The sequence below is a fragment of the Opisthocomus hoazin genome, chromosome Z, assembly GCF_030867145.1.
Source record: "Opisthocomus hoazin isolate bOpiHoa1 chromosome Z, bOpiHoa1.hap1, whole genome shotgun sequence".
Classification (NCBI taxonomy): Eukaryota; Metazoa; Chordata; class Aves; order Opisthocomiformes; family Opisthocomidae; genus Opisthocomus; species Opisthocomus hoazin.
Genome location: NC_134454.1, coordinates 19,824,322 through 19,846,390, shown reverse-complemented (window position 1 = coordinate 19,846,390; position 22,069 = coordinate 19,824,322). Strand labels below are relative to the sequence as shown.

The following is a 22,069-nucleotide window of genomic DNA, read 5'->3' as shown; positions in this document are numbered from 1 at the left end:
ACAAAGCGTGGCTGCCCGGCGGCGGCGGGAGCGGCGGGGCCATGCAGCGCTGCGGGCAGTGGTGGGGGCGGCTGGCGGCCCGCGGCCCGCCGGGGCACCTGCGGCCGGCGGCGGGAGAGGTCCAGCGGCGATGGGGCGGCGGCGGCGGCGAGGCGGCGCGGTGCATCGAGCAGCTGCTGCCGCGGCACGATGACTTCTCCCGGCGGCACATCGGGCCGCGGGAGCGGGAGAAGCGGGAGATGCTGCGAGCCGTCGGGGTGCAGGTGGGTGCCGGCTGCGGGCGGGGCGGCGGGGCCGCTCCCCTCCCCTGCCCTCCCCTCCCGCCGCGGGCGGCTGACAGCGGCGTGCCGTCGCCTCTTTGCAGAGCGTCGAGGAGCTGATGGATAAAACCATCCCGGCCAGCATCCGCCTCCGGAGGCCGCTGAGGATGGACGACCACGTCTGTAAGTGACCGCACGGCCCGGGCCGCTCCCGGGGAAAGGCTGGCTGAAAATCGCCCACTTAGCGCGGGGCGCAGCCCCGGGGGGGCTGCCGCCTGTTCTTCGGTCTTACGTTTCTGCAGGATTTCTTTGTTGTCGTGCCCCCCCCCACTCCCCCCCATTAGTAACCCGCGTGTAGTAGCAACGTACCGAACTTACGTCTCCGCGTAAGGGACTTGCAGCAGGCTGATGGCTAGCGGTTTCCACCCGTGTGACTGGGGGAGATGGGTAAACTGGAGGAGCACAAAACACCCGAGCCAGTAGTGGTGGCACTGCTGGTAATCCAGCAGATTGCTGTAGAAAACCTCATGCGCTTTGCTGAGTTTTTAGATGCTAGCTCTTTTAAAAGTTAGCAAGCGCAGTGCAAGATTTCTCTCTGTGCAGCTGCAATCTTAATAGGTATCTCTGAACATCATGCTGGAAATCCCAGGAGTGAAAGAAGCCCTGAAAAATGCACCGAGCTAAACAACTCTGCTGAAGCTAACAAAGCTCGGTGGCCATTCCGATGGCGGAGTCAGTTACATCAGTGTTAACCTTATGTTTGTGTCAAGATCCTTTGCCTGGTTTGTAGAAAATTCGATCCCTCTCGCTGGCTTTTTTTTCTCACTGCTCATCCCTCCGCTGTAATTTGAGTGTAAACTTCAGGCCTGCAGCTCGGGTGAGGTTCCCGGCCAGTTCAATCTGGTTACTCCAAGACGACATCACGTGCGAGAGGCAGCACCACAATGAACAGCCAGGAAAGCTGGAGCCTGGAAAGACAGATTCTAGCCAGGAGGGATGCGGCATGGACAGAAAGTTTCTACTTCTAACATGTTTTGTTAGTACAGTGGTAGTTTTTATTTTTTGGTAATTTACCATCCTCTTAAAACGGGGGGGGGGGGGGGGGGGGGGGTTTGGGGTTGTCGAGAAGTAGAATTGAATCGCCACCTTCTGTCTGTATAACTGCTGAAAGTATTGCTTGGCATATTTTGCTGTGATTAATGTATTTCAGTCAAGGTACTCCCTGGCTGACAAGTGATTTTCACTTGCCCTCAGAGAAAATAACTCTTTAGATTTATTATATTTTTAGGTCTGTAAGAGGGGTTATATGCAGCTAGTCACTAATACCTACTTTTGTTAAAACCTTTCTGCTTTTGGACTTTGCATATGATACTTTATGTGTGTTTCAGTGATGTAAAACTTCCTAAAAGTGATACTGTACAGTTGTGCAGTAAAATAATTGTGCATTATTGAAAACTAAACCGGTGATGCCATTCTAAGTTAAAAATCCTCATGCAGTTTTGTGTGTTCTCATGCTGATTTGGTTACAGGTTTTAAAGTGATTGTCTCCCACGTTGCTGAGCATTAGTTGATGTTATGTTGTATGCAAGTTCTCGCTGTGCAGCAGGACATCCTTAGCTAACAGTGTGTTTAGTTCCCTGGCATTTTGCTCCACTTGCTATGCTGTTCTTGTTCCCTTTGAGTAAACTTTGAAAGAATGTGACTGTGATGCTGAGGCTCACATGGCACAGCATGCAGCAGCGAGTTTTCAAAAGAGATGCTTGCTTGAGGTACAGAAAACTTTTTTCTTCACGCTGCTGCTTTTTCTTCTGCAGACAGTGTGATGAACTAACTGCCTTTTGTAATTTAATCTGTAGATTTTTGTCACTAGTTTTCCACTGCATTGGTAGCAGAAAACTCCACAGCTTGTAAAACTAAAAGCCTCAGCTTAAAGTTGTGCAACTTCACATTGAACATCTTGTACCTAGCACCTGTAATCTGAGTAAAACTTGCTTCCTCGTTAGTGTACCATTAGAGAGCACACTGTCTTTCCAGTCACCAGTGTGGGATTTCTTATGTGAATATGGTATATTATTTTTCTATCATATCCCTTGTATTAAAGGGAAATAGAAAAACTGGGAAAGTGTCATGAGAACTGTATTCTATTTTAAACATGTTCTTTTTATTTGTATGAAGACAATTTTGCTCCCACTGTTCCCCAAACTCATACATGCAATGAGAGAACAGGGTAAGACAATTCAAAAAGTGTTGTTCAACTTAAGCATTTATAAAATTTCTCATACAGCAATTCCTAGTGGTTTAAATATACACTTCTACTTTTCTGCTGCAGTTAAACAAAACCATACTGACTGCACAGGTTAAAGTGCATCTGAACAAATTGGCTGTGCTTGAGCTACTCTTTTGTATTAGGAAACACAGTTGAGCTCACACTGAAGTCAATGCTTACAGCTAGAATTAGATATGCAGTCCAAGAAAACCATGCACATACTGTAAATGGTACATCTGGGTGAGTATCGTAGGTCTCTGCAATTATATTTGTGGTTTTTTTTTAAACTTCCAGGCTTTAGGCATCATCTCAGGTGTGTACATTTGATGCATATGTGTATCTTCAAATTTTGATTAGTTGTGGCAGTAGGAAAGATTGTTCTGCATTACAGATCGCTTAGTAATGTAACAAGTTGTCTAAAAGACAGAAAATCAATAGGCTATGTATATGCAATAGAAGTAAAAAAAGCTCCTGTGGATGCAGTTTATATCAAAGAGCTATTTTAAATGCTATTGCATATTCCACTTGCTTATAAATAAAACTTCTGATTACAGTAGAAGCAAAATCTTTTTGTACACGTGCTGACTTTCCCAGATGTTTTAGCACAGCCCTGCTCTTCACTGGAAGACTCATTACTTCCCTGAAGTCCGTAATATATAGAGAGGGAAAAGCCTCTAGCCTTAACTGTGCATTTGTTTTGCTTATGGATGAATGAAAAAGCCATTCTGGTCAGCGATGGAGGAGAGAAGGAATGTGGCTTATACTAAGAGATTTCTGAAATGAGTTGCTTCCTGTGGTATGTAATATGACAGAAGTATCTGTGTCCCTGTTCTGACCAAAAAAAAAAAGCCATTTTGAAAGGGCCTGCTGGCATGAGCCCACTGACTGTTCTAAAAGCACCCGAATATGCCACTGAAAGCCAGTGGGGGTGAAACAGCAAAATGTCTGATTTCCCGACACAGTAAGTTGCAGTCCCATACCTCAGCCAGTTCTGGAAGGGGGATCTTTTTACAGTCAGCTTTTTCTGCAGATTCAGGCAAAGTGTTATTTTGGCATGTAACTTCCGTTCAGTCGATATTTGCAACAAGGCTAGACATCTGTTTAATACTTAATTGTGATCAGATGGTGTTACAGAGCTTTTTTACCCCACTGTCACAGTAAATAAACTTTAACAATCAGGTTTTCGTTAGGTTTTGAAGGTGCTTTAGCACATACATGGTGATTGACCCATTTGAAGTAAAAGAACAGATCATCTTATGTAAGAGTAATCCTCTTTCTTTTATCCCTGCAGACCTACTGTCAGTCGTCGTTATCCCTGCAATGCTGCTACTGTATGTCCGTCTTTATTTAGTGGGTAGACTTTGTGCATATTACGTATTTCTACTTTTTTGTTCAGGCTTTGGATTAAAAAAACGAGTCTGCAAACTGCTGTGATTTCCCCCACCACCACCCCCCCAAAATATGCCCAGTTACATTCTTAAACTTTTAGAATTTATAAATATTAGTTTATAAAAGCTGTGTAAGAAACTAATTGGGAGTCCAGTCTAAACACTTTTGGAAGCAATATGTCTCAGAAGCAGTCGCATTGGAAGTAAAACTGTATCTTCAAATGTAACTGATTTTCATGCAGCTAAATCTCATTTAACTATGATTTTGTCTTTAAAATGCCGGCATGCTTCCGGCTCAGAGCAGCATCCTCAGGTTGCCTCTGCTGTCCGGGCAGGCTGGGTGAGGGCAGGTGGCCCGAGTGGGTGGAGGAGGTGGTGGCAGGGCGACAGATGGGTTGGCTTTCTGCCCATCGCATGGGAAGCTGCTGGTCGGACTCGGCACTTGGAACAGGCACTTTTCTTTTGCTGTCCTGCAGCATGATTACATGTCTGACAGTGCTTTGGAACTGTTTTGCTTCAATATAATCTGATACAATTTTTTTTTAACAGAGATCAAATGAATGGGTAAAGCAAGAGAAAGAAATTCATCCCCTTTTTCTTGTATCAGCTGTTCTGAAGATCTTGCTTCCTTGATCTCTGAAGCTAGATTTTTCTTTTTAAGACCTGACATAATGTGAGCAAAATGATATCAGACAAATGGTCTCCTGCCTTTTGTGTTGTAAGTCGTGTAACTCAGACTGGTCGTTCTGTCTTGATTTCTCTCTTTCGGGTACTGTGGTGTTTTTCAGGTATCTCAGAAGTTCAAGGCAAATCTACTGTGCTAACCGCTGAAGCACTAGCATATCATTAATAATGATCTGATAATTCAGTCCCTCTTACTATTTTTGTATTATATTTTGCCTTTTCGGCCTGTGGGTATAGCGGTCATGAAGTGTCCTCACAGAACTACTACTGGGAACCTCAGTGAGTTTTCTCCACAGTTCTAAGATAACAGCACTGCAAGATCAATGAACTTTATTCTGGGTACTGTCTTTGGTCATATTATGTAATGCGTTGATGAGGGGAATAAAGATCAACTGCAGTGACTTAGCTGCCAATTTTATTCTTTGCTGAACAAGGTTCTTAAAGAATTTAGTCTTACACCCAATAAAATGAATTCAAGATAAAGGGATATCAACCTGTTGTCTTAGAAAGCTGGAAACAAACAGCTGAGTGTGATGGCAAGTTTACAGCCATTTCTTAACACTAGTCAATTTTTTTTTCACCATTTTGAATATTGCTTCTTTATTTCACCTGTTGCTGGGGATAATAAAAAAAAAATCAGCATCCTAACACAAGATCTTGCAAGCTGCATTTTTTTCAGCCATATGTACTGAAATTCGCTGAAATCATAGTCTTTATATGTTTTAGCTTTAAATAAATAAATATTTGCCAGAATATGCTGTTTCCACTACATATGCTTTAAGGTTTATACCTTATACAACAGAAAAAGTCTGTGGAATTTTCTGGGTTTGATGACACTCTTGTTGACCAAACTGGAAATTAGCAATTTTAGTTTGAATTTGAAAATGAATTTTTAAGCATATATAACATCACTCTTGTGTTTAGCATTCTTCTGCCTTTATACTAGCATTAGTTATTTGTGGAGTGACCAATACAGTGTTAGAGCCCTTTCACAAATAATATTACGGGCATACACTGTTAAAAACTAGGCTTGATGTAGTGGGAGATGCAGCTACTGACAGAGACACAGGATGGTGTTCAGGCTAGTGGGGACCTGGGGAGGTCTCCAGCCCCTGCCCAGAGCAGGCTCAGACCGGGCTGCTCTCGGTGCTTTACCCAGTCAGAAAGTGAAATCCCCAAGGATGGAGACCCAGCCCCACTCTGGGCTGTTCTTGTGGGGAAAAGGCTTCTGACCTCCAGCCTGAGCTTCTTGTATGTCAGCTTGTGCCACTGCCTCTTGCCCTGCCGCCATGCACCTCTGTGAAGAGCCCGGCTGCGTCTGCTCCATCCCCTCCCGTCAGTGCTGGGGATGCTGTTAAGAATGGTTTCATTCCCTTGCTCTCTGGTCTTCGGACCCCAACATATGTGTTAATTTCCCTCAGCCGTGCCTACATTAGTTTTGTTTGAATTTGGAACCGTATCAGTGTAAAGCAAACACTGAATTCGTGAAAAATAAATCATCATAGATCTGCATGGGCTTACGTTTGGCCTTAGGTAAGCCAGGCCGTTCAGACAAATCAGGGGTTATTCACTTCTGTTACTCAGGAATGCCGTTCCATGTGGGCTGTCTTCCTAACGACAGGCTGTGATGAACTACTGCAAGGCAGTGTAGGGCGTAGGGGAAGAAGTGTTTATCGCAGGTCTCTTCGAAGAGGCATGCCAAATGTGAGAGGTGTGTATTTGAGCTGTATGCTGCTGTTGCCTTCGTGGTGACCAAAGGAGCAGGGTAATTGAGGTGAAGCGGGAGTGAAGGGAGTGTGCCCTCTCACATGTCGTCACCCTGATTAAAACTGATTGTATAACTGTCTTCAAAGATAGCTCATAAAAATGTAATACTTAAAAATACATTAAGTGTTGGGCTCTACCAGTGTAGCTCTTCTACAGCCTTACTAGCCTTTTTTGCTTTGTGCCTTGAATCAGTTTGGAAACTGGTATTATTTCAGAGAGTGTGGCACAAGTTTGGTGTCTTCATGTGGTAGCTGTCAGCTATATTTGCTGAGAAATGGCTCTCTAGGACAAACATCCAGTCAGGCCAAGAAAAGAAATGCTGTCTGGCACATAGTACAGTATCTGTGGTATGTGTTTACTGCAGAAATCCCACTCTTAATGCCTTTTTGTGTGTGGCATTGGACTAGTGAGCAAGTTAAATGATAGCCAACCTCTGCCTTCAACTGCATTTAGAGTTAAAGAAGCAAATTCATTACTACATACAAAAAATTGTTGATGTTTGAATTCTGCAAGAATACAATCCTCTCTCTCAAACCGAACCCAAGCTGTCTTTCATCAGACTTTTAGTTTGCAAGTGGTAGAGGAAGATCTGTGCAGTGCTAAAACTCTCACTTAAAATGAACAAGTGCATCTACCTGGAATAAACTGTGTGGGAGGAGTATGGGGGACTGAAGATACTCACTATGCTGTAGAAACTTTGCCCTGGTCGTTGCTGAGTGCAAGTATAATAAACACATGGCTCTGGAGTCTCCAGAAAAAATTGCAGCTTACTGAAAACAAAAAATTAATCTTTATACATTAGATCTAAGAGTAATACTGAGTAAAAGGCAGAGAAGGAACGAACTTTGAAGTGAGAACTGAAGGTCAGTAAACAAATAACTTTGTGGAAGGTATAATGTGACTGTGGAAGAAATTAATTGAAAACCAGTGTTTTTAAAAAAATTAGTCTTTATACATGGAATGCAATAGTAGCACTTTGAGTAAAAGGAAGAGGAGGGATGAGTTTTGAAATCAGAGCTGAAGTTATAATATCCTTGTTTATGGCTGCAGAAGAAATGAATTCAAAACCTAGAGAATTATTTGTCACCAGATTCCAGAACATTAACTGTTTTGACTTGATCTGTCTTGCTGGAATAACTTAGGGAGAGGAAATAGATTTTGAGACATCCAGGGCCTAAGCTGTTCTGCTTAGGTGGTTCGTAGCCTTGTGTTCCAAAATCTGCTTTTCCGGTTGCGGTGCAGGATGGGCAGACTTGGTGCAACTGCCCGAGTACACCAGTTTCCAAGGTCAGACTGGGGGGGGAAAGAAAAATGATCCACTCCCCTCACCTAGAAGGGCTGGTGTCCCAGTTCCACCTGAGTCTGTTAGGTTGGGCTGGCCTGTCTATCTCTCTGCATCATTTTAGCCTACTGACCGTCTTTCTGCATCCTCAGGTATTGAAATGTTTTGTAAATATTTCCCTTTGGCAGGCATTGAGTAGCATTATTCAATGACTACTAGCAATGGGTTGACTGAGTGTGGCTTTTGCACAGCCTTCGTGACACTATGTAGAAGCAAGACCAAAGACTAAACTATAGCTGGGGGAGAGAGGGAGTGCGGGTGCAATAAAGTTCTTCAGTGCTAGGAAATTACTCCTGGGTGCTTGGTGTGAGCCCAGATTGTGCACATATGGCTCTGTTAGAAACACTAAATCAACTTTTGGATAGCTATAGCTTCATTTCATGCTCATTCTACAAGGTCTGGCTAATAAAAGGTGCCTTCTGAGACACATTTTAATGCGTGTGCAGGAGACCCAGAATGTACATTGCGTTAGCACAAAGAGGGCTCCGTGAGCTCTTTGCCTACAGCTGTTTCTCCTTCTATTGTTTCCGTGTTGGTTGAAATCCTTTTATTATTCATTGTTTACCTTTTCCAGAATTTTGGCAGAATTTAAACTTTCCCAGCATATTTTACCAGGTTATTGTTTTATCTTTACTGTTCTTGGTTTGCACCTTATTCTGCTACTGTTCATACTTGCATCACCAGTGCTGTATTTTTTTTACACAGGGATACAAGGCGTTTCAGTTAAAAACCGTTAGCATTATATGTAACTGTAGTTTTCTGAAATAATTTCTTTTCAATTAGGTGAAAATGAAATCCTTGAAACTCTATACAACATTGCAAGCAAGAACAAGATATGGAGGTCATATATAGGCATGGGTTATTACAACTGCTCAGTGCCTCAGCCCATTGCACGGAATTTGTTGGAGAATGCAGGGTGGTAATGTACAACATTTTCTTTTTAAATGCGTGCATGTAAATATACTTTTGAAGTTTGTTTAAGCATAGACACGTATACCTGCAAACTATTTTTTTGACTAAGGCTTTCATATATTTGATGCTGATATGTAAGTGTAGGAACTGTGTTGTTCATGCTGAAGCTAGAGAGGAAAATGAATACTTTTTTTCTGTAAAATATTTCATTAATGTTTGTGACTTCTATTCACAGCTCCTATTTATTATGAGCTAAACCAAGAATGTTTGCTTTAAGGCAGTGTACAGACTTAAACTAAAGCAATTATTTCCTGACTTCTGCTTAAATTTAAACTGGCTCTTTCCTCCACTGGTGTATGCAATTTTGGGTGGAGGTAGTAAAATGTAGTGCAATATTTGGAATATGGTTTTCTTACGAGGAATTAAAAAGCCTTGAAAATTTTAAAGGCTTTTCTCTTGGTATTTCTTTTTTGATTTTTTTTTTTTAAACCAGAAAGCTTAGAGTTTGAATGTGATCCATAAAGTATGTTCTTGTCTGAACAAATAATTCACTGGTGCCCAAAAACAGGTAGACAGCAATACTTCATTATTGGTTTCTGAAGAGGCCTAGAATATTGTACTTTGTTCTCATCCCCCAGCTGATGTTTCAGGTTTCTGGGACAAACAAAAGAACAGCCTGTCTGACAGACTTAAATTTGAATGTTATCAGTTTTGGTTTTTTTCACTTAAATTTGAAAAGGAAAATATTTTAGTGCATTGACATCTTATGAACAGCATTAATCTAATTAATAATTTTTTTTTTCTTCATGGACTTTTCCTGACAAAGGTGCTAAGACTTGATTATAAATACTCATTTACATTGATATTTCTCTAAACAAAAGCAATATTTATTTAATATATATATCTATATATATAAAACCAAACCAACAAGCAAACAGAGTCAAATTAGTCAGTGTAAAATGCCATTGTTACTTAGATGCACTATTTTTTGTACTTTGGGTTGCCATAAATAGGTCTATGTATCTGTAGACCTCCAAATCTGTGTATTGTTAGACTTGTATGCATCTCAAACTTTTGAACTGACCAAAAAGTTGCACTCTTTGGACTCAAGGAGTCTATGCAGTACATCTGTACAAAGTTTTATTTGGCCTTATCCCCCTACACCTTCCACAATATACGCAATCTAAATATTTCACTCACGTGCTGCAAAACAATGAGTTGCAAGAGGCAAAAAGAAGAACAGTTAAAAATTAAGTGGACCAAAATGAACTGCATATTTTTAAATCCTAAAAATTACATAGTCTTGATGAAACAACTGGGAGAGTCTATCCAGAAATCTGTGCTTGGAGTGTCCAGTAAAGTCAAACTAGGTGGGTAGAACCTAAACGAGAGAGAGAGCGAGAGAGAGAGCAAGAGAGAGAGAGAGAGAGAGCGAGCTGTTTAAGAAACCAAACCTCTGCTTACATCTACTGAGTGTGTAACACTTTCCGTGAAAAAACACTTCACAGTGCTGCTCCAAGGGAAATGCTGCAAGTGCTGTATTATTGTTTCTGCTCAGTTCTGCCTCTCTCACATGACTCGTAGTTTCTCATTGCTTGGCATTCGTTAGAGAAAGGCTTGCATTGAAATACAATGTGAGTTTATAAAAGATTGTTCATAGAAGCCTGTGAACATGGAAGTGAAGGGTTTCAGAGTATTTAGGACACTTGGACTTGCTAGGAGGAGGTAGGAAGCAAAGTGGTAGATTTCAGGAGGAAAATATTTGGTGCAAAATGTGTTTTCGGCTGAAAATGAGACTTCTGACCCTCTCTGCTTTCTTTAGAAGACTACCACAAAAGTCTTCCCAAATCTCAGATTCTGTTAAGAAAATACTCAACACTGTTGGAATTTCAAAACTTTTTGAAGCATTTGGACAACGAGCTGCAGTATCTCTGTTCACAATAAAAGCTGAATAGCTTTATTACTGTAGATAAAACTGTCTGACAAAAGCTATGCACTAATAAGTGCCTGGGAAGTCAGCATTGAGGAATTTCTTGTACTGGTAGCTTTAGAAAAGTCTGGGTGTCCTTTTCTTCTGCATCTGAATCCCATTTTAACTACTTCTCTATTCTTGAAAGAAGCTGTTTTCAAAACACTTGGGGTAGATATTTTTTTCAGAGAATTTTTATCCAAAGAACGCTTTGGTTGAAAGCTAGAGAACAAGCAGAGAAATTTCTGTCGTGGACCTGAAATGCTGCAGTTAAAATTCCAGTCTCCTACGTGAGGGATTTGACTTAGTCACAGAAGGTAGAGGATAAGTATCCCTTGTTTTTGATACTTGATTTCCTTTTGGTCTTGGGTTACTGTCTGCTAACACTTCCAGGGACAGGCTCATGAGGGTGACATTACAGTGGGTGTGTACTACAGGCCACCTGACCAGGAGGAGGAGGTTGATGAGGCCTTCTACAGGCAGCTGCAAGCAGCCTCACAGTCACAGGCCCTGGTTCTCATGGGGGACTTCAACCACCCTGACATCAGCTGGGAAGACCATACAGCTAGGCAGGCGCAATCCAGGAGGTTCCTACAGAGCATCGATGATAACTTTCTGATGCAAGTGGTGGAGGAACCAACAAGGAAAGGCGTGCTGCTGGACCTCGTGTTAACAAACAAGGAGGGACTGGTAGAGGATGTGAAGGTCGGAGGTAGACTTGGCTGCAGTGACCATGAAATGGTTGAGTTCAGGATCCTGCGTGGAGGAAGCAGGGCGATAAGCAGGATCAAAACCCTGGACCTCAGGAGGGCTACCTTTGGCCTCTTCAAGGAGCTACTGGGAGGAATCCCGTGGGCCAGGGCTCTCGAAGGCAGGGGGGTCCATGAGTGCTGGTCGCTCTTTAAACATTACTTCTTCCATGCACAGGAGCAATGCATCCCCCTGAGAAAGAAATCTTGCAAAGGAGGCAGGAGACCTGCATGGTTAAACAAGGAGCTTCTAGCAGAGATCAGGCAGAAGAGAAAGGTCCATGGAATGTGGAAAGAGGGGCAGGCCACTTGGGAAGAGTACAGAAACGTGGTGAGAGCATGCAGGTATGTGACGAGGAAGGCCAAGGCCCACCTAGAATTGAAGCTGGCAAGGGATGTCAAAAACAACAAGAAGGGCTTCTTCAACTACATCAGCAGCAAAAGGAAGACTAGGGACAATGTGGGGCCGCTGCTGAATGAGGCGGGTGTCCTGGTGACGGAGGATGCGGAGAAGGCAGAGCTACTGAATGCCTTCTTTGCTTCAGTCTTCAGTGCTAAGACTGGCCCCCAGGAATCCCAGGCCCCAGAGGTAAGAGAATAAGCCTACAAAGAGGACGACTTTCCCTTGGTCGAGGAGGACTGCGTGAGGGATCGCTTAAGCGATCTGGACGTCCACAAATCCATGGGCCCCGATGGAATGCACCCACGAGTGCTGAGGGAGCTGGCAGATGTCATTGCTGAGCCACTCTCCATCATCTTTGAGAGCTCCTGGAGGACAGGAGAGGTGCCCGAGGACTGGAGAAAGGCCAGTGTCACTCCAATCTTCAAAAAGGGTAAGAAGGAGGACCCAGGGAACTACAGGCCGGTCAGCCTCACCTCCATCCCGGGAAAGGTGATGGAGCAGCTTAACCTGGAGGCCATCATGAAGCAAGTGGAAGAAAAGAAGGTTATCAGGAGTAGTCAGCATGGATTCACCAAGGGGAAATCATGCCTGACCAATCTGATACCTTTCTAAGATGACATGACTGGCTGGGTAGACGAAGGGAGAGCCGTGGATGTTCTACCTGGACTTCAGCAAGGCTTTCGACACTGTCTCCCATAATATCCTCCTAGGGAAGCTGAGGAAGTGTGGGCTGGATGAGTGGTCGGTGAAGTGGATTGAGAACTGTCTGAATGGCAGAACTCAGAGGGTTGTCATCAGCGGCTCTGAGTCTAGTTGGAGGCTGGTAACAAGTGGTGTCCCCCAGGGGTCAGTACTGGGCCCAGTCTTGTTCCACTTATTCATCAACGACCTGGATGAAGAGTTAGAATGTACCCTCAGCAAGTTTGCTGATGACACGAAACTGGGAGGAGTGGTAGATACACCAGAAGGCTGTGCTGCCATTCAGCGTGACCTGGATAGGCTGGAAAGCTGGGCAGAGAGGAACCTGATGAGGTTGAACAAAGGCAAATGCAGGGTCCTGCACCTGGGGAGGAACAACCTCATGCACCAGTACAGGCTTGGGGTGGACCTGCTGGAGTGCAGCTCTGCGGAGAGGGACCTGGGTGTCCTGGTGGACGACAGGTTGACCATGAGCCAGCAGTGTGCCCTGGCTGCCAAGAAAGCCAATGGAATCCTGGGGTGCATCAAGAAGAGTGTGGCCAGCAGGACGAGGGAGGTTCTCCTTCCCCTCTACACTGCCCTGGTGAGGCCCCATCTGGAGTACTGTGTCCAGTTCTGGGCTCCCCAGTTCAAGAAAGATGAAGAGCTACTGGAGAGAGTCCAGCGGAGGGCTACAAGGATGGTGAGGGGACTGGAACATCTCTCCTGTGAGGAGAGGCTGAGGGAGCTGGGCTTGTTCAGCCTGAAGAAGAGAAGGCTGCGAGGGGACCTCATAAATGCTTACAAATATCTGAAGGGTGGGTGTCAGGAGGATGGGGCCAAGCTCTTTCCAGTGGTGCCCAGAGACAGGACAAGGGGCAACGGGCACAAACTGAAGCACAGGAAGTTCCGTCTGAACATGAGGAAGAACTTCTTCCCTCTGAGGGTGACAGAGCACTGGAACAGGCTGCCCAGGGAGGTTGTGGAGTCTCCTTCTCTGGAGATATTCAAGCCCCAGCTGGACAAGGTCCTGTGCAGCCTGCTGTAGGTGACCCTGCTTCGGCAGGAGGGTTGTACTAGATGACCCACAGAGGTCCCTTCCAACCCCTACTATTCTGTGATTCTGTGATTCCTTGTTCCGAGTAATGTGTGACTAACAATTCCACACTGACATGGGGTGGAAGTCTTAAAAGTATTTTCTGTACACTACTTAGCTAATATTAGCAAAAATATTAGCCTGTTTTTTCAAAACTAATGAATAGCAGGCCAGTGTGTAACTTTATATTTAGAGCATCTCAACTCGAAAATGCAGGCAGAAGGATTTATTTTTGGGCATACCACCAATCATACGTCTTTCAGCACAGATCCCTGAAATGTATGAATACCTGTCATCTGTTTGCTGGTGTGGATGCATAGTCTTTTTTCTGCTCTACCACATATTAACATGTTCATTAAAATTTTTCACACACAATGTGCTGAGCTCTTTTCCTGGTAGCATACAAAATTAATTCTGTGCCCTGCCATGGACGTAAATGAATAACTGAAGGTGTGAAGAATATTTTGTTTCAAAAATCAGCTGACATATCTGTTTCTTATTAACATATTTGTCAAAACACTGTAGTATGTGTTTTTGGTGCTTAAATGGATATAAATACCTATCAGGCCTTTAAAAATCCAGAAAGTCTTTGAAATCACACTAAAACCACACGTAACACATAACACCATTGGAGCCTGATGCAGAGGTCTCCAAAGTACAGCTCACTTGATTCCTTTGCCCCCAGGAATTAAATATGTAAGAATAAATTACCTGTACCAAGGACACCTGCAATCTTTACATCGGTAGTGTAACTTATTAAACTTATTAGCTAGTGACACTCAGCAATTATGCATTGCATTCTGAAAATTACTGCATACTGTGCAAAAATCTGATATAAACATTACACAGCTGGTTTCTACTTATAGACAGATAGATACAGAAAGCTGCACAAGCAACTACAAAGCATGCCAGATCGGCAGTAAATTCAGTATTTATGCTTCAACGGGAAAAATGGCATGTCTCCATGCCCTATCATAAGACTATCCAGCTTTCTGAAACCCATGGGTAAGATACTTTTTTAGGAACACCCTTATAACTCCTCTTCAGAGATCCACAAACTGCCAAGTGATGCATCTGGAACCCTATAGACAGTACAGCCTTTGGGAATTTTACAGGTTGGATGTAACTGCTTGCAGTTGGATGGCTCCCAGTTGTACAGCTTTACTCTAGTGTCTTTCTATGCTGCAATATTTATATATGTGCATATTTGAATTAAATACATCTTTTTTGTTTTGTTTTGTTTCAGTTTTGGCCTTAACAGTGGTGTCCAGTCCATAAAAGTCAGATAATTAAAAAATGTCATGTATTCATGACTGAACTTCAGTCTCGGTTTTCCAGTGTTGTCAGATCTATGAATTAGTCTTTTCTCCATGGCTCATGTATGTTGGCTTTAAATTCTGCTAGTGGTCTAAGGTTTCACCTTATGAATTGTCAGATCTCAAAAAGAATACTCTGTATAACTGGAAATCCAAGTCAATTCTAGCTGTTCCATTGCATGAGTCTAGTCTTGCCAATGTCTAAAACTGCAAGAACATTTATAACAAGATAAAAGTATTGAGTTGAGTATAAGTACATTAACTTTCCAGAGATTCAGTCAAAGTATAGAAAAAATCACTAAGGAAGATACATGGTGAACTGTTTTGCTAGAACTTACTGTATGTTAAGAAATAAATTAGGCTTAGTCTTAGATCCTGTTGATGGTACACCTACCGATACTAATCAACATCTAGTTCACTGACTATTGCTTGAAAATGGAGTTTTCTGAATCTTTGCATGGAAGCAAGAGCTAACTTTAGTATAAAGTATGTAATTGTTAATCTTGCAGTTAATGTACAGTCTGTTTGTTTTATTGCTAAACCTAGAACAAACCGAACTTCCAAGTATGAAAGGTTCTGCTCTTTCACAAGCCAGGTCTTTTGATGAGTGGCCTAGATTTTGGCTGAAAGCATGCTTCCTAGACACTTTTGCTTTGACGCTAGGTTTTCTTTTAAAACCTTCCTTAGTATCTTAGAATTGGTGTTCATACAAGTATTTCTGAGAGGAAGATGAGGCAAAGTGTGAAACACTAAACTAAAGCAAAGAGTTATAAAAACTACAAAAACACCTACTTCCAAACTCCTGAAGGGTAGACATTGGCTCAAGAAAGATGCCACAGACTTCTCATTGAAGGTTTCTTTTTGGTCAGAACAGATGCTGACTGGAGACTTTATTTTTCTCCAGTCTGACTGAACAAGAGGCACTCTGTAGTTGTGTTCCTTGCCTCGATGGTAATTCTTCCTTTTCATTTTAATGTCATTGGTGCTGGACTTGAAATATGCGTGGAATAGCTACTTGAAGAAACCTAAGCAGAAGAGAGGGGGTTTTTGAATGAGAGATGGTTTAGTGTGCTTTTTAGAGATTTGATTTACATAAAAATTTACTTTAGAAATCACTTTTAAAGAGTTTTCTTTTAAATTACGTTAGAAAGTCACTTAACATGTGGTATAGATTCAGACAGAAGTCAGAGTGCAGACTAAAGCCAGCTATTTTACTTGGTGAAATTGCGGAGAAATAGAGTTATTATATTAAAAGATTTAGAAGCTTAGACAGTGCCAAACAACCTTCCAGAAAAAAAAAAGGAGAAAAATTTAAAGTTTAAGTAAATGTTTTTATGTTATAAAAGGTGTCTTTACCTGTACAACTGTTGAACTTCATGCACTGTAATTTGCAGTAATACTGGAATTCAGCATTTCTTTGTTGACTTTTTTCCATCCTTTCTAAAATGGGTTGGGTTTAATTCAACTGTTTTTACCATTCAAAAGCATAACATCAAAGTCACAAAGCTTTATTAACTGTGTTTTGTAGTAAAGTGTACTATCCCAACTATGTGGGGTAGGATTGAGGTTATTCAAGGGATCTGTCAAATCAGCAGCTACTTTGTAGCAGTTTAAGACCAGAATTATTTATTCATTTTACACAATATAAAAACATCTAAAAATGATTTGAGCATAAACTATGAGTGGAAGTTCTTGAGGCTTTTTTAATAAGTTTCTGGGTAGCTGATTTGAGTGGTCTGCTTTGAAGCATTCATTGCAAAGTCTGTCTCTAATTATATAAGATAAAATCTGAGGAAAAGGGGTTCTCATCAAGTAAGGAGTTGTGAACATTACTCACACCTCAAGAAAACAAAATAGAAAATTGGAAACAAAATAGAGAATTTTGCACCACATGAACAGTTATAACTGAACTAGGCATTCTCATTTGGATATTGTGACTTGACTCAGTTCTCCCACACTCAGCACCTGCTTCCCCTCTCCCTTCCCTAAGATGCACTCAGACCTCTGTTTTGAAAGTAATTTCTGTTTTCAAAATGGAGAAATAGAATTCTTCTCCTGTAAAAAACCAAGTCAATACCAGAAGAGAAAATATTCTCGGGCTTCCAGGAAAATAATAAATTAAAGCCATCTAAAAATAATTGTTTTCTAACAAACTTTCGTGTTAGTGAATTATGCTTTACAATTTTTTTTTCCCTATGACAAAGTTCAGTTACATATTGGCATAATTCTGTTACATATTGATTTTCCTAGACCCAGACTCAGAATTCTTTTCTTACAGGGTTACCCAGTATACTCCTTACCAACCTGAGGTCTCCCAGGGCAGGCTGGAGAGCCTCCTCAATTACCAGACTATGGTGTGCGATATCACAGGAATGGATGTGGCTAACGCATCTTTGCTTGATGAGGGGACAGCTGCTGCAGAAGCCATGCAATTGTGTCACAGGTACTATGTTTAAATGTATGGTTAAATCACAACAGGAAGAAATGTTGGTGTTTGAAAGGCATCTCACCTGTGTAGGCATGGATAGGTGAGTGGGTTGACGTTGAGTGTGGCCTTTCTTTTCACTGTGAACAGATCACTCAACAGCTGTAGCCCATGTTATTAAGCCCCCAGGGAGGTTCCCTGTGTTGGTGTGAATGAAGGCCTTAAGAAACCTAAGGAGCTATAGACCAGAAGGAAAGTGTAGAGCAAGGAAGACTTACCCTTGGTGAAGGAGGGTCAGGTTAGAGAATACTTAAGCAAACTGGATCTATACAAGTCCATGGGCCCTGATGTGATGCACCCATGAGTGCTGAGGGAGCCACCTGATGTTGTTGTGAGCCCACTCTTGATAAGCTTTGAACAGTCATGGTGACTGGGAGAGGTGCCTCAGCACTAGAGGAAAGCAAATGTCATTCCTATCTTCGGGAAGGGCAGGAGTGAGGATGAAGGGAACTACCATCCGGTTAGCCTCACCTCGATCCCTTGGAAGATGATGGAACAACTACTTGTCCTGGAAAACATTTCCAGGTATCTGAAGGACAAGAAGGTGATCAGGAGTCACCAGCATGGATTTACACAGGGGAGGTCATGCTTGACCAACCTGACAGCTTTCTACAATGAAGTGGTGGCTTGGTAGGTAAGGGGAGACCAGTGGGTATTGTCTGCCTTGACGATCTCCATTAAATCCTCAAAGAGAAGCTGAAGAAGTATGGGCTGGATGAGGCAAGAGTGAGGCATACTGAAAACTGGTGATCAGTGACATGAAGTCTAGTTGGAGAACAGTTATTAATTGTGTACCCCAGCAGCAACACTGAGGCCAATTAATGATCTGAATGATGGGGCAAAGTGTATCCTTGGCAAGATTGCCAGTGACACAGAACTGGGAGGAAAGAGTTGTGCTGCCATCCAGAGGGACCTCGACAGGCTGGAGAAATGGACTGACAGAAACCTCATGAAGCTCAACACAGGAAGTGCAGAGTCCTGCAACTGGGCACGGACAACCCCAAGCATATGTGGTACACACTGGGAGCTAGCAGGCTGGAAAGCAACTTTGCAGAAAAGGCCTTTGGGGGTCCTGAGGGACACCAAGTTGAGCACAAGCCAGCAGTGTGCTCTGGTGGCAAAGTAGGTGAATCGTATCCTGGGCTGCAGTAGGACCAGTACTGCCAACCGGTCAATGGAAGTGATCCTTGCCCTCTGCTCAGCACTGGTGAGGCAACACCTGGAGTGCTGTGTCCAGTTGTGGGCTCTCCAGTACAAGAGAGACATGGACATACTGAAAAGAGGGTCTAGTTGCCCTGCCGTGGTTCCAGCCCAGCTGCTAGCACCCAGAGGCACGCCTGTTGTAGCTATTGCCACCACAGACACTGGGGCCTCTACAGCCAAGGTGTCGCTCCAGTTGCTGGCACTGAAGTCCAATCACTCCAGCCTCACCAGCTGCTGCACCACGGACGTGTGGATCCTGCATGGTCTGACTCCAGTTGCTGACACCCAGACAGCCACATATATCACCCACCCTCCCCGAATACAGACTCCCCTCACCCATGAAAAGCATCCGAAATGAATTTAACAAGAAGAGAGGACAGCCTGCACAGGTTGGGTGCAAGTGCGTCAAACCAGCAACTATTTATGTATGACTGGTCCTGTTTACCCCCTTACCCCTCTATTTTCGTAGACTTTTTCCTCCCAGAATCACTTAGCTGTATCCTTTGTCCGCTAAATATCTCATAATAAGCCCTTGCAATCCCAGCAAGCTCTTCACCTGCATCCAATAATGTCCCATTCCCAGGGCTGCCCAGACAACTGTTTCTGTCTGGGTTAATTAATTAATTTGAGTTCCCAGCTGCCTTGGGGCCTCTGTGCTCCCCCATGCTTGTGGAGTTGGGTCTCTGGTGGCCTGGTATCTCATGTGATGGGACGGGGAGCAGCAGGGACAGGGTGTTGTTTGGGGTCCCCAGCCATGGCCTCTCTGGGACGCAGAGGAGCTTTTATTGCATAACCTAACAGTCTGTGGCGTGAAACACAGAATCACAGAATGTTTGGGGTTGGAAAGGGACCTCTGTGGGTCATCTAGCACAACTCTCCTGCCGAAGCAGGGTCACCTACAGTAGGTTGTAGAGGACCTTGTCCAGGCGGGTCTTGAATATCTCCAGAGGAGACTCCACAACCTCCCTGGGCAGCCTGTTCCAGTGCTCCATCACCCTCAGAGGGAAGAAGTTCTTCCTCATGTTCAGACGGAACTTCCTGTGCTTCAGTTTGTGCCCATTGCCCCTTGTCCTGTCTCTGGGCACCACTGAAAAGAGCTTGGCCCCATCCTCCTGACAACCACCCTTCAGATATTTGTAAGCATTTATGAGGTCCCCTCGCAGCCTTCTCTTCTTCAGGCTGAACAAGCCCAGCTCCCTCAGCCTCTCCTCGTAGGCGAGATGTTCCAGTCCCATCATTGTCCTCGTAGCCCTCCGCTGGACTCTCTCCAGTAGCTCTTCATCTTTCTTGAAGTGGGGAGCCCAGAACTGGACAGAATATCTTCTGTATGTGAACACTGAAGATGTGAATTGTTCTTTTCCACCAGTGGTTAAATGGAGCTTTAAAAACCAGTGAAGTACATCAGTCCTAAGTTGCTAAAAGTGAAACTGTTACTGGTATGGCCAAGTGTACTTTCAGGGATCTGTATTGTAGGGGCATTTGAAAAGGATCTACAAATCAAATGAAATCAGAGAGGTGATTGAAGGTCACTGTAGGACTGTATACGAGGAAGGAGATTACACAGCAGAGACTGTGTTGCAACTCTTCAGTTGTTCAAAGCATCAGTCTGACATAAAATCATGTTTACCAGAGAAAAGGCAATTATCTTAGTCTCCATTTTACTAGTTTGATAGCTTGTGTTTGGTTATCCGGGGCAACACTGAAAATCTATATTAAAGACCACAGCTGTATTGCTTTAAGAGTATGTGTGTGGGGGGCATTCCTGCAGCTTCTTAAGCTGTCTCCTTGTTCTGTTTTATAATCTAATTTAGTTTTTGTCGTGTATGAATCTCATTTGAGTGTCTGAAATGAGCTTTCATTCGATCTTTTAGTTATGATGACCAAAATCTACAGCTGCTTTTTAACTTTGGTAAACTCACATTTAGAAACCAATTACTTTTAATTCTATGGAAAACGTTACATTCCTGGTATGTAACCCTTCTTTTTTTCCTTTTCTTTTTTAACAGGCACAACAAAAGAAGGAAGTTCTATGTAGATGCTCGATGCCACCCGCAAACTATAGCAGTGGTCCAAACTAGAGCAAAGTAATGTTTTTGTCCATTTTCCACCATATCTTTTCACTTACATCAATTCATTTTTTATCTGTGCCTCTTCACCATGTACCTGACGTTTTCAGAATATAGGATTATGCTTTCTTTGCAAAATAGAAGCAGAAATCTGTTAACATTTGGCGTTGCTTCTACTTTTCCATTCAAATACAACTGTGAAGTAATTAAAGATGTTTAAAAAGAGACTAAACATCTAATAAGAAGAAAATATTTAATTTTCCCCTTAAGCTGTTTGTGCAAATATATACATTTGATTATTTAATTCAGTCTGGTAATTTTTTTTAACTAGGCAATTAATTACCCGAGATAGCAAAATTTCTCTTTTAATGAAAACTAAATCCATTTTAAGTTTACAGTTTAAAGTAACCATCTTCTAAAAATATACTTGGTTCTCAAAGTTAAACATGCTAAAGCAGTAAAATGTTGATATCAAGTAGCTTATGAATCCTCTGTTCTGCTTCACTCCATACTTCTGATAATGATGTCAAATGCAATTATTCTTTAGTACTACATACCATGACATGAAACATTCTCAATGTTCAGTGCTGCAAGGCAGGTTCAACTCTCTGTATGTTGAAGAAAAAAGTGATATGTATAAGTCCACGAAAACATCGTATGAAGTATCACTCCAAGGCAGGAAGTGTGTTGAATGTGTTGTCTTCCACATGTTTTTGTTTTCCAGTTATACGGGGGTTCTTACTGAGCTCAAATTACCCCATGAGATGGATTTCAGTGGAAAGGATGTCAGTGGAGTATTATTTCAGTATCCGGACACTGAAGGCAAGGTGGAAGACTTCTCTGGACTTACTGAAAGAGCTCATCAGAACGGGGTAAAGTAAATTTTACTGGTCTCACCAGATTTTGATCTGACACATCAAACAGCCATAGTCATAGAAACTGTTACACAAGCTACTGTCTAAAGCATTACTCTTCAGGTTCCACGCAATTGATAACCAGTACAACCATTGCACCTCAGCTCTGTGCAAGTGATGTGGAACTGTCTGAAGCTGTGTCTTGCTCAAACTTAGATCCCATGCAAACACCGTTCCTTCAGAAAAGAGGCTGACAGCTCTGTTGCACTTGTGTTCTCAGACTCTCGCCTGCTGCGCTACTGATCTTCTGGCTCTCTGTATTCTGAAGCCTCCTGGAGAGTTTGGGGTGGATGTTGTCCTGGGTAACTCACAGAGGTTTGGCGTGCCGCTCTGCTACGGAGGACCCCACGCGGCATTCTTTGCTGTCAAGGAGAATCTAGTGAGAATGATGCCGGGCAGGATGGTGGGCGTTACGAGGTAAGGGCTCCCTTCACCATCAGTGTCTTCAGGGAAAATAAAAATACAACACGTTATGACCATTTTGTGCAGCATTTATGAATAACAGCTGACCACGGTGTTGTACCAAACACTTTTTTTCTTGAAAACTGGTAGAATAAAAATTGCCTTCAAT

General features: G+C 42.9%; 1 protein-coding gene across 1 annotated transcript in view; it reads left to right on the top strand.

Moving 5' to 3' along the window:
• The first annotated feature begins 41 nt into the window (after positions 1 to 41).
• The window catches only part of GLDC (glycine decarboxylase), a 52,828-nt gene continuing 30,800 nt past the window's right edge, over positions 42 to 22,069 (top strand). The window contains exons 1-7 of the mRNA XM_075410963.1: positions 42 to 263; positions 365 to 443; positions 8,491 to 8,626; positions 17,109 to 17,273; positions 20,525 to 20,602; positions 21,309 to 21,456; positions 21,719 to 21,915. Coding sequence (XP_075267078.1) covers positions 42 to 263; positions 365 to 443; positions 8,491 to 8,626; positions 17,109 to 17,273; positions 20,525 to 20,602; positions 21,309 to 21,456; positions 21,719 to 21,915 — 1,025 coding nt within the window. The remainder of the gene's footprint in view (positions 264 to 364; positions 444 to 8,490; positions 8,627 to 17,108; positions 17,274 to 20,524; positions 20,603 to 21,308; positions 21,457 to 21,718; positions 21,916 to 22,069) is intronic.